This window comes from Lithobates pipiens, unplaced genomic scaffold (genome assembly GCF_037356315.1).
Source record: "Lithobates pipiens isolate NorthernLeopardFrog02 unplaced genomic scaffold, aLitPip1_a1.2 Scaffold_8, whole genome shotgun sequence".
NCBI classification, from domain to species: domain Eukaryota; kingdom Metazoa; phylum Chordata; class Amphibia; order Anura; family Ranidae; genus Lithobates; species Lithobates pipiens.
The window spans coordinates 491,590,982-491,604,096 of NW_027507903.1; the positions used below are offsets into that span (position 1 = coordinate 491,590,982).

Here is a 13,115-nt window from a genome sequence, read left to right on the forward strand (position 1 = left end):
CACACCACTTCACATACTATAATGAGATATTTTGTGATAACATTCACTAAGCCAGACATGCCTGTATCCAATCACAGCACTGGGACACTCACAACACTAGGCCAACTTATACCACAACAGATTGTGGGAACATTGATGGGGCTAGACAGTCCTGTAGCTTTTCAAATCTTCACAAATATTATCGCATACCAGGCAATATTTCTGGTCTGTGAGTGATGTTTTACCTTCGGAATATTTATGCAGAGGACAGAACTGAATGCTTAAGGCTGCATTCACACCTGAGCGTATAGTTTTCAGGCGGAAAGTCACGCGATTTTTACCATGATTTTGTACAGGTCAAAAGGTCAGTGTGAAAGCGATCTAAGTGAATCTGTCAGTAGCAAACTGGATGCAACTAACATAATTTCCTAATGGCAAGCACCACAAGATTCCGTAGCACACTTTTTTATTTTCTATTTTTTTATGAAAATATTTCCAAGTGCATGCCCTACAAGTACAGACACAATCCAAATGTAAATACAAAGTCAAAGATCTAGCATGCTGTCTGCATGCCATAATGCACTGAGTGGACTGGCCTGTCATATAATTTGATCACTTGCTACACCACTTTATTGGTCTGCTGTAAAAGAATTGCTAGATCATATTGCATACCTTAGTATGACATTGACATGTAACGTACATGACTTATCGTGCTTCCAGACTGGTCTCTATGCAGATGGACAATCCCCTGGAGTGCTCTGTCCTCGCAGACGACCTTGATGAAGAAGAAGTTTGGTTATACTGGATTGACAGCAATAAAGAGCCACATGGCAAAGCCATCCGACACCTGGCACAGGAAGCTAAGGAGGGAACTAAAGTTGACCTGGAAGTTTTAAACTACTACAGGTGAATTTCATGGTACACCTGTAGGTGGAATGTATAGTCTTTTCCGTTTTCTGCAGAAACACATGAATAATATATATGCTTGAATTTAATATCTTTTCTGTGGTATTAATGTTGAAAAAACTTGTTTCAATGTATAATTTTAAATTTTATATGTATATGGAGGCAGTGATATTTGCTTATTACATGCTCAGGCTTTGCTTCCCGCACAGCACTGCACAGCTGTTGTGCTTTACTGCTCATTGACTGTAAAGGTTTCTGTTCATCCCTGTCATAGAGTACCTGGTAGTAGTCACATTCTACTGGATTTGTTTTGTAATGTTGAAGACATTTCCAATAATAATAATAATTCCTCAGGTTTAGTAGGTATTAGGAACACCAGTATTTATAGCTACACAGGTAACTCACCCTAATCCTATCACCATTGACAAGGTAGATGTTGATTGACCAAAAACAGGATAGGAGATGTGAAAGTCTTTGAAGTCGCCCCATTCTAATTACATAATACTATCCCATGTTGGCCCAATTCATGGTTACATGTTAATCACTTGAGTTACAAGGATGAAGGTATGAATTGTCAAATGACCAGGATGGAGATGTTAAAAAGGCATTATATGTGCAGAAAGGAAAGGTGTGGAAGACCCCCCACCCTATTCTTTTACCATTTTGTTAAATCCAGCTACAAATGGAGTAACAACAATTGCAAGCAACCTTCTACTTATTGTTATTGCATGATATAAAATATGAAACAATTGTCCAAAAGTTTAGTCTTATCTGGAATAATAACTTTTCCCAGACAGTCTAAAAAGAAATTAAAAGACTTTTATGTTTTTGTTTTTTTGTAAAGGTATCAGTTAAACCTGTTTGCACGGATGTGTCTGGACCGCCAGTATCTTGCCATCAACCAGATCTCCACCCAGCTTTCTGTAGATCTGATTCTCCGCTGTATGTCCGATGAAAGCCTCCCTTACGACCTGCGTGCCTCCTTCTGCCGTCTCATGTTGCACATTCACGTGGACCGTGATCCTCAAGAATCAGTGGTTCCTGTGAAGTACGCCAGACTATGGACAGAAATTCCCACACGAATCAGCATCCACGAGTGAGTGTTCTAATTCAGTCTCCTTAAATAAGACTTGAGCTGGTCATAGATGGATTGAAATTTGGTTGGCTCAGTAGATACCAGCCAAATCTCAATCCATGTATAGCCATCCCTGTTCGAGAGGAGTCAGTCTAACGATTCTAATCTTATGATTTTTGCTTGATCAGTGCTTGCACCTAATCAGCTTAAGCGCTGATTATTGTTATTATTATTATTATTAATAATAATAATAATAATAATAATATTATTATTATAATACAGGATTTATATAGCGCCAACAGTTTGCTCAGTGCTTTACAATATATCAGTGTATTCTGACAGCGGAGAAATCCCTCTGTCAGAATACCTTAGCACAATGGGGAGGATTCCTTCATCCACCACAGATGTGTGGATGGGGGGAATGCATTTGTTTGTTTGTTTTTTTGATCAGTGGGCTGGCTGTTATAAAAACAAATAAATAAATCCATCTATGTCCAGCTTTAGTCCCTGCTGGGCTGTAGCAATAGATAGTAAAGCTGTAAAATATTTATTATAAATAAGGTGAGACCTTGGGTATCCTCTAGGTGCTCCATTGGCTTGGTATTGATCATGTGGTTTCTGCTAAAAGAAAGCTTCAGTGTTGCAGCAGTTTAGGGGTTGATTCGTGTTGGGGCTTAGCTAATGGATAAGGTTTGTATTAGGCTTAGGCATTCAGTGTTTTAGGGGTTAAAGTGGCAGGATAGGCTATTCCTAAATATCCCCCCGCCCCAAATCCTATTCTAACTAGTCTGTAAAAAGAAGCCTATACTTGCCTAATTTGGGGGAGGTTGTAATCACATGATCTCTCCAGTGGCCGGCTTCATGGGAGAGGAGAGATCGCCGACAGCGGCTTGAATACCTGTGTGGTGACGTTATCCACAGATCCACAGGTTTACTTTGGGCATACGTTGTTGGCTGTCCCTCCTTTTCCTTAAAACTGCCACTGTTAGCAGATAATGTGACCAGACCAGAGTGCTCTCAGAATAGATAAGTATAACCATCTTCCATTCACAAGGTAGTTAGATTAAGATTTAGAACGGGGGGGGGGGGGGGGGGGATAGGAGCAGGTTTAAGCATAATTAGCAATAACATTTTCTTCCACGTTAAGTGTTGGGAGGGAGCTTAAAGTGATTGTAAAGTCTTGTTTTTTAAAGATAACAAACATGTCATTCTTACCTGCTCTGTGCAAGGGTTTTGCATAGAGCAGCCCCGATCCTCCTTTTTTGAGGTCCCCGGCAGCTCTTCTGGCTCCTCCTTATCGAGTGCCCCCACGGCGAGACGTATTCCATGGGGGCACGCTCCCGAGTCCTGCTGCTGCATTCATTGACACAGACAGCAGGACTCAGCACCTCTCTCATGTCACTGGATTTGATTGACAGCAGCGGGAGCCAATGGTGCTGGAACAATCGGCCTCAGGTAAGAAAAAGGGGGGCTCTGGGGGCAGACGCAGCTCAGGAGGTTTTTCACCTTAATGCATTAAGGTGAAAAACAATGAGAGTTTACAACTCCTTTAAGTATTAAGTGCTCAAGCTAGGGATTAGGTTAGTGTTAGGATTGGGGGTGTGTGTTACAGGCTAGGTTAAAGGTCAAGTATGTAATGTCAGGGCAGGTTAAGGAGGGTTAGTAGCGGATATGTTTAATGGGTTTAGTAGAGCTGCAGCTTTGGCAAAGAGAACAAATGTATTGTTAAAGGTTGACAGCTGTGCTGTGAAATAGATCTTAAAGGCTAACTGCACTTTTTGTATCATGTTATATGTTACACCCATATTTAGAGTGTAAGACAGCCCGAAGATGATTCTTTTTTTTTTTCATCCAGTGGGTTGAATGAAAAAAAGACTTGATTCCCCCATCTACATCAAATGTAACATTCGTTAAAGGGATGAGAATCCACTCTGCTGAGCTATTGTAGTCTGACAGCAGGGAGACTTCCCTGCCGTCAGAATACACTGATCAGTGCTTCCAGCTATAGCCGGTGGTGCTGATCGAGTGGAGGTTTTCCAACAGGCTGGTTGTACAGAAGTCTGCACACACATGAATTGAAATTTGGCTATATCCTGCTGAACCAGACAAATTTTGATACACGTGTGGCCAGTTTAACATGTTACGTGGTGCAAATAGGAACTCCCACCCACATACAGCCCATTCCTCCTTCCTGTAACAGCTTACGGGGGCTCTTCTCCCCTACAGCCACCGTCATGTTTATAAATTGTGGGGCTTTGCACGCACAGCCACATCATTTATTTACAAAGATCTGTGAATGAATCAACTACATGTGCTGTCATTCACTGCAGCAGACGGATTTGATGTTCTCAATATAAAACAAGTGTGGTAATCATCAAGCTCACAATCCAGTGACACTTCCTCCAGTTCAGTGACCATAGGTCTTGAGGTACAAACATAGAGCTGAAGGAAGTGTATGCAGCAGCCTGGCACTGCACCAGCCAAGCACTTATTATTTTCAGAAGGAGAAGTCGGCATTAGCAACCTGTGCATTTCTCTTATGAAACATGTAAATGGTAACCTTTGGTTATAACTATAAATGGGACTAAGGCTAGGCAAAATCGTGTGTGTTCCCGTAGCACAAAAAAAAAGTGCATCTCTTTTTCAGGCATGCGGTGGAGCCATTAATTCTTAATGACCCCCAATGCATCTTGCTAACATGCACTTTCTTGTGTCCACCAAATGCACCGTAACAAAGTACCATGTGTTTTGGTGCAGCACAATTTTAAAAAAGGGTCTTGCATTTCTTTTTTTGCCATTTTTACTACATATAGTGCAGCCCATTGATATGAATGGCCTGCCCTAAACGTGACATGTGAAATCGGACAAAAACGCAGGCACCATTACACTGCATAGGCGTGAACAGAGGCTAAGTTGGATAACCCAGTAAATACTGTATGTAACAAATGCAAACTGTATTGTTTTGTATTTTTCTCTGGAATATGAATACAGTCACATATTAGCTGTGGTTATAATAAAAAAATATCAGTGTCTATATAATGCAGCTTCACCTCTCGCCATCATATAGATGTTTATTGGAAGGTCTGTAGGTTTATCTAGATCAAGTTGTAACAATTGTTCTCCATTTCCTCTCATATTCAGTTACGACTCCTTCACTGACTCTACCCGGGATGACATGAAGATGAAATTTGCCCTGACCATGGAGTTTGTGGAAGAATATCTAAAAGAGGTTGTGAATCAGCCTTTCCCCTTTGGTGACAAGGAGAAAAATAAATTAACCTTTGAGGTACTGGGATTATGTCTGTATCTCAACAGAAAACTGTCAGTAGCAAAAAAAAAGTTTGCAAACTTTTTTCTTTTTAAATATTTTTTGCACCTCTGGGCTCCCCCAATTTTTATGTATTAGCCCTGGTTCACATTGATGCAATTTGACATGTCAAATCGCATGCCAAATCAGAGGCTATTGGCGGCAATAGCCGTGTCCGAATTGGTGCGACCCCGCATTTTTGGCGCCGCACCGATTCTCAAAAGTAGTTTCTGTACTACTTTTGGTGATTTGGGGGTGCGATTTCCATTGACATCTGTGCAAATACCCGGACAGATGTCTCTGAAATCACCCCTGAGTTCAGCTGAAGTGTGAGTGTGAACCTAGCCTAATGCAAATGCACACCTAAAACCCATGTTGGAGATCCTACACAATTCCTGTATTCTTCTGTGCATAATTAGCTTTTTTGGTTATTCATAAACTATATGGCCAAAAGTGTATAAAATAGATTTCTATCAGGTACAGCACTATCCACCAAATCCATGTGCTAATCCAAAACAATAAAAAAAAAAAACGCTAGATCACTGTGTCATGACATAGGTATGCAACTACTGGCAGGAAGTCAATCACATCCGTGGAACTGCTGGCAAGATTCTTCCACAGGAGAGTGTAACTAATGACACTTGTCCTGCAAATTTACTGAAAGGTCCACTTTAAAGTTTTACAGTGAACATTTCCAGCTTTGGCCTGCCTCTTCCAGTGAAGGGAGACACAAATCTATCTCAGGTACAGCATTGGAGGATACTGGATCTAAGAAACCATCTATCCCTGGGAGATACAGGCACACTACTGACTCACTTGTTCATGCAAGGGGGTCCAGTCTCTCCAGTGAGTGCGGAAGAAATTGGGGGGATAACTTGGAAGTGAGCACTGTACATGGATACGGAGTACTATCACCAGGTATAGTTGTATGCACTAGTGTGAGTAGGAGCACGTATGTTGACTTTGAGTTAACGTAATAATAATTTTTATGTACCTTTCGTTGCAGTAGTAGGGCATTTATAATTTTATGTTTTTTCACTGTTTTGGATTAGCACATTAGTTTGGATTGGTTGGATAGCACTGTACCTGATGGAGGTTCATTGTATAATCTTCAAGCTGCTTCCTGCAACTTGTGACAGCGACTATATTTATGTGGTATCTTTTTGTTTATGTAGCGCAGGAACCCAGATTTCTTATGGCCAAAAGTGTGCTGACATTGCAAACTTCCAATCATAAAGATACGAGGAATTTCGCACCCCTGGGTGTGTGCATACACGCCCTTTGTATATGTGCAGCTGCAGGCAGGGAATGCCTCGGCTGCTTCTTATTGGCAGTACTCAGTGACAGCTTCCTAACGGGACAACTCAGGCATGTTCAGACTTGTATCCGAATATGTCTGAACTCATGACTTGATCATCACCCATTTATGAGCTTGTTGGGCTTTCCATTCCAAAACCACATCCATGCATATAAAGTTTGTGACTGTAACCTCCATCTTCTGGAAAGGCTTTCCACAGGATTTTGAAAAATGCTTGTAAGAATTTTTGTCCTTTTGGCAAACAGGAAATTTGGGAGGTCAGGATGGCAAGAACTTTCTGGCAATTATGAAGCTGGCTTTGTACACAGGGGCACACATGAGGATTAACAGATAAAGACCTTCACCAAGCAGTTAGCACATGGTTGGAAGCACACTTTTGCCTAAACTGGTTATGTATTCTGTAGCGTTACAGTACACTTCACTGGAAGCACCTAAACTCAGTTATTTGCATGGGCGTCCACTCATTTTTGGCCATATAGTGAAGGCTGAAATTAGCCTTTAATTGTAAATAGGCTTGCACAAATTATGCTAGCCATACAGCTGATCTGAATGCCTCCCTGGTGATAATTGGGTCATTCATTGGGACATCTATGACCATCATCTAACATGAAAAAAAGGACTTCCTTTCATTGAGCATTGACCAAATGTCACATAAAGGTTTTGCCCAATGTTCTTCCCCTTTAACTTCCACTTCCTCCTCCAGGTTGTCCACTTGGCCCGAAATCTCATCTATTTTGGATTCTATAGCTTCAGCGAGCTACTACGGCTAACTCGAACTCTTCTGGCTATTCTTGACATTGTCCAGAGCCCCATGTCTTCCTACCTAGAGCGGCTGAGCAAATTTCAGGATGGAGGTGAGATTTGACCCAACTTACTTTTTGATGTTTTCCTGTCTTAACAACAAATGCAAAGGCAAAATGATGATCAATTTCTGTAAAGAAAACATATAGGGCAGCTCCACCCACAAACTGATATTTCAGTTTTGTAAAGTCATTGGTGCATTACAGGCTGCCAACCAAGAAGCAAGGTAAAGCACAGAAAAATTACTTGAATTTGAGGTCGGTTACAAATCGGTGTGCATTCATTCTTTTTTTTTTTTTTTGTCAGAATAAAGTTTTTTAACAACTTTTAACAGTACAATAAACAATGCACATTCCGAAGTATTACATTTATATCATCCTAAACCATGTGAAAAAGAGGGGATAAGTATGGCGCTTATTAAGAGGTGACCTACAACCTCTAAATACTTGAGGGGTGTGTGTCACGGGTACATTTAGTGCAAAAAGGGACTAAAAGTGCAGAAAATAAATATTGGTATATTTACAAAAATCCTCAAAAAATCCTACTGTGTAAACTTCCTAACCGCTTATATATAATGCATATGGTTATGTTCAAACGAAAATAAAATAAAATAAACACAATCCTGTGCAAAACCTGCAATTCAAAATGACATTTCTGTGCAAAAAAATCCAACATATATGGCTAATGTATATTGTTGCTGTGATACTTGGTTCAGAAATATGCATATACAGTCCTTAAACCCTAGGGTATAAAAAAAAGTCCAATAGTGACAATGTGCTCCTTCAAATTGTTCTGTGCTTCTTGGAAAACTGTGCCCCATAGGAAACGCTCTCACCGCTATTATTCACCCCACAAGGAGGTATGTCACCTTCACAGTATGAGCCACTGTGTAGCCTGTGGAGTGGGAGGAAACTGCCTATCCTGTGTTCTACAAGTGCCTCCTTGTCAAGAACAGCCGTGGACCGATTCCAGGGCCTCCGACCACTGATCCCCATCTATATCACCCACATCCTCCACCCATTAATCCATAGCTGTGTTGGGAAAATTATCCAAGTACTCTGGCAGCAGCATCGCATAACACCTGAAGATGAAACCTTTAGTGGATGTGGATTACTGCATCATATTGAAAAGAGGAGTGGAAGATAGCACCGCCTGCTAACCCCTGCTCTCCGGATATTCAGGGAGTCAGTCCACTGCACTGTAATGTAAATGGGCACTGTGAGATAAAGGGGACTGCTCTGTAAAAGCGCACTGTAACCATTACAGTGCCCTCTACAGTGCAGTCCCCTTTATCTCACAGTGCCCATTTACATTACAGTGCAGTGGACTGACTCCCTGAATATCCCGCCACCAACCACTCCCACAAACGCCCCTCTCCCCGGGTCCCTGGAAAAATTCTCTGCTCAGTCTAAAATGCCTGGGCCTATTTTTGTCCCAGTCTGGGCCAGTTCCCTCTAATCCTGTTCTGGTGGCAACTCAAAATTTTGAATTTACCCTTAACCAGTGTCATTGGTGATCAGGAAAAATAGAGAGGGTTGACCTCCCTCATAATTACATAGTTAGTCAGGTTGAAAAAACACACAAGTCCATCTAGTTCAACCAATTCTACTTCATACAATCCCATATTCACAATCCTATGCCAACAGTTGATCCAGAGGAAGGCGAATCCCGAGAGGCCATCAGATATTCCCTGGATCAACTTTACCTATAATTGTTAGTACCCAGTTACAGTATATTATGTACATTTAGGAAAGAATCCAGGCCTTTTTTAAAAGCAATCTACCGATCTGGTGCTTATAGACCTCAGATCTCTCCATAAGGAGTATCTGTCATGTCCCTATTGCTGTCACAAGGATGTTTACATTTCTTGTAATACCAATAAAATTGATGAAAAAAAAATAAAGCAAGTGTAAAAATAAAAATAAATTAATTAATTACATAAATAAAACATTTTTTAAAGTGCCCCTGTCCTCTCATGCTTGCACGCAAAGGCGAACTCGTATGTTGGTCCCAAACGCACGCAAACATCGATCATCCCACACACGTGAGGTATCACCACGAATGTCAGATAATGGACAATAAGCTTTGCTTATGGATAGTAAAATGTCAGTAGTTTGTTGCCTTTGCACGCCCAGGCGAGTGCAATTTTAAAGCGGCTGGGGTGGGACAAATTTAGTTTTTGGTGGGGCGTGTGCGCCCATGTGTAGTCTTGCCTAGGGCAGCACAAAACCAAAATACACGACTGATGTGTTCATTAAATGAATGACCGCTTCTGAATATACTAGTGGTCTGGTTGTTTTGCTAACTTTGTGGGTTCAGTACCTTATGGGTCCCTGACTCAAAAAGAGAAAGAAATGCAAGATTTCTCAATCAAATCCACACCGCAGGCTATTGTATTCTGACAGCCGGTTATGTGGCACCAGAGCAGTGACGGCAAATGATTGGCCACAGATCGAGATTGAATTTTAGCTGGAAAAAGGTGAAATTCAATTTGTGTATGGCCAGTTTTAGGGTTTATATCCACTATAAAGTGAACCTGAATATGTTCTGAGTATCGAACAGCTTTCTGATTTGCTAATAGAGCCCCAGTTAGTCCTTTTCTGAAAGTTGCTATTTGCATGGGGCTAAGTTACCCTGTCGGTGATTGAGTGCCCAAGCAGCAAGCATTGCATTGTGGAAGGACAGTGCTAGAAGTGCAGTTGAACCCCATATGCAGAAGAAGCAGGTTTTACACCAGGCCTGATTGGAATGAAAGTTGGCAATGAGAAAGTGCCTCCATACCACAACTCTGTTAGCTGATTTTATCTGAGCTCAGCTTTTCCCAAACATTGATCTGAAAAGTTCCATAATAATATATAGAAATCATCTCTGATGTCATCTGGTTATTGTCTGAAAAAACTTTTACCGATTACTTATCAAAACTTGTAACCTGGATGCCTTCACCGCCCCCGGCCTCTGTGCTAATCTGAGAACAATTATAGAACATTTAAATTCCTTCTATGCAATTTTATAGGATCCTAATGATCTCTTTCTCTCTTTCTCTTTGGCTTATCAGCACTTTTTGAACTTCGGGCTGAAAGATTCTGATAAATTTCATTTTCACCGCCATGTCCTCAAAATTCTTCTTTTATTGTCTTACATGAAGGTGCGCGGACAGCACATTGTCCACCGCCTCTTCAGATATCCATATTAGCGCTATTGAGTCGTCTCGGCGGCCCATAAATCTTGCCCGGCGTTTTCAGCGGTAATTTTGGCGGTTTCATTTTTTTCTTTCCTTCCTCCTTATCTACGAGTCTGAAATGGTATGTATTCCCCTTTGTGTGTCGCGGCTCTTATCATATCTTTTCAACCTGAGAGGTAGAATGTGTCACTCATACAGCTGGCAGGTTAATGAGCTGATATCATCGGCAGTGGCTCCGGGGCATCCATTGTCTTGCCAGTCATTAGCTAGCCTTGCATCAAGAACCGCCAGTTCATTGTGCGCATGAAAAGGCAAACTAGATCGTTCCAGACAGCTCGCTGCGTCGCTTGCATGTCTTAATAGTTTTCTGGGCGCTTAATTAGCCCGAGTTTAAACTGTCGATTTGTATCATGCAGAATACTACTTGGCTTCTTTGGAAAAGAGAAAAGGAAAGAAGTTTTTCCTAAGAGCCAATAGGCAAGATTCTAAAGAAGAACTCCTTCCTAAAGCGGAACCCCAGGCAGACATAAAAGACACAAACTAATGCAGCTCTATATTCATTAATAAATCCTTTAAAGTGTCTGAGTATTACTTGGTACAGGAGAGCTCAGACTGGGACAGGGAGAAGTAACACAAGGAGCCAATCAGCTGTGCAGCAGTGCAAAAAGTATGCTGATAGGAGAAGAGAACAGAGTGATTAGCGCCTCAGTCTACTGCTACTCTTTTCACTATTTAGTCAAAGGCCAGGGGAGGAACCAGACCTGTAGGTGTTACTGAACTGCAGCAGAGAGAAATTAAGGGCTGTTCTGTGTGGCAGAGCTGTGTAAATCTTGGGACTGGGTGGACAGAAGTACAATTTCTTTGTCAGATAAAACAGCTTCTTTATATATGTATTTTATCTCTGCATTTATCTGTTTGCCTGAAGTCAAGGTTTAAATACATATCTGTAAACTGTTTTATCATCCAAAATATGAGTAATTTTCTGCACTGGATGATAATCTCACATGAACATTCCTCTGAGGTTTTGCTTGCTCTTTTCATTTATTAAACTGCTTAAACTATTCTATCTTTCTGTGCCTGAAACATGTTAAGTTGACCATACATGGACTCAGCAGGGACCGGCAACATTTTCATCCATCTACACCGTCAATCAATCAATCAAACTATCAATCAGCTTCTGTACAACCACCCTTTTGGGTTTTCCCTGCCCGATCGGCGATGCAGGCTATAGATGGCAGCTCTGATCAGTGTGTTCTAATGGCGAGGAGGCTTCTCCGCTGTCAGAATACGGTAGTACTGTGGGTGGATTCCCACTATCCACCTCTTTGTGGGTGGGGTAATCAGGTCAGTTGTTTCTAATTTAGAAGCTAGCAGGATGACATTTAGTTTGTTCTGTACACTGTGTAAAAAGTTTTTTTTTTTAACATAAAATATTATTTTACCCCCCCCTCCCCTCCAATTCAGCGCTGCTGATCCTCTCCAGCCTCTTTCATCCACTTAATGTCTATATGCATTCTCTCCAGCCTCAAATGTACATCATTGCTATGGACTGGCTTCCTAACAACAGTGGACGATGTCTGCGCAATGCGTGCCCGGATGACCGACAGTAGTCTCCACCAGGTGTGCATGTTAGTGGATGACATCACAGTTGGGAGACGATTGTTACCCCATTTGTAGAAAATCCCTGAACAATGCTTCTAAAGCTGCAGGTTTCATTAAAAGAATACCTGGTGATCCTGCCATGAAGGCCATTGTTCAGGTACTTCCTGTTATAGGGTGACACCAATGTCCCTGGTTCTTAAATCACACCGGCTACCAATAGAAACTACATGTGGTTGTTTCAGCACATATTGCACAGGAATGGTTTACTGTTGTAAAAAAAAAAAAAAACAGAGGGCGCCTCCATCCTCCTCCATAGCGATTTATTAAAAAAGCATAAATGATAATAAAAATGCACTCGCTAGATAAAAGTAGATCAAGGCTTGTCATAGACCCATATAGACCCCCAGAGAATCCCCGCAAGGCTGCAGAGGTAAGCAGGCATGTGGCCAGGGGAAGCAGAGGTCTTGAAGGAGGTGCAACTCAGGCTTCAGGCTGGAACATAAGCATCAGCAGCTAGACTTCATCCAAACCGGTCATCTTTAATTTTGCAAACACGCACAAAAACAATATTTAAACTATACGCAATCGGGCAAAAAAAAAAAAAGTAAAAACATTCCACTGTAAGTATCGATGGCTTTTTTTCAGGGTCCCCAGAGAGCCCCCTACTTACATCAGGGTCTCCAGAAAGCCCCCCCCCTTTACATCAGGGACACCAGAGAGCCTCTACCTTACTTTGGGATCCCCAGAGAGCCCCTCCTTACATCAGGGTCCCCAGAGAGCCTCCCCCTTACATCAGGGTCCACAGAGAGCCCCCCTTACATCAGGGTCCCCAGAGAGCCTCCCCCTTACATCAGGGTCCCCAGAGAGCCCCCCCTTACTTCAGAGTCCCCAGAGAGCCTCCCCCTGACATCAGGGTCCCCAGAGAGCGCCCCTTAAGTCAGGGTCC

The 13,115-nt window shown here is 41.9% G+C and overlaps 1 protein-coding gene across 1 annotated transcript in view; it reads left to right on the plus strand.

Annotated features, from left to right (window-relative positions):
- ITPR2 (inositol 1,4,5-trisphosphate receptor type 2) overlaps window positions 1–13,115 on the plus strand; it is a 482,081-nt gene that overhangs the window by 208,870 nt on the left and 260,096 nt on the right. Inside the window, exons 18-21 of the mRNA XM_077469087.1 lie at window positions 700–885; window positions 1,730–1,981; window positions 5,102–5,246; window positions 7,289–7,439. Coding sequence (XP_077325213.1) covers window positions 700–885; window positions 1,730–1,981; window positions 5,102–5,246; window positions 7,289–7,439 — 734 coding nt within the window. The remainder of the gene's footprint in view (window positions 1–699; window positions 886–1,729; window positions 1,982–5,101; window positions 5,247–7,288; window positions 7,440–13,115) is intronic.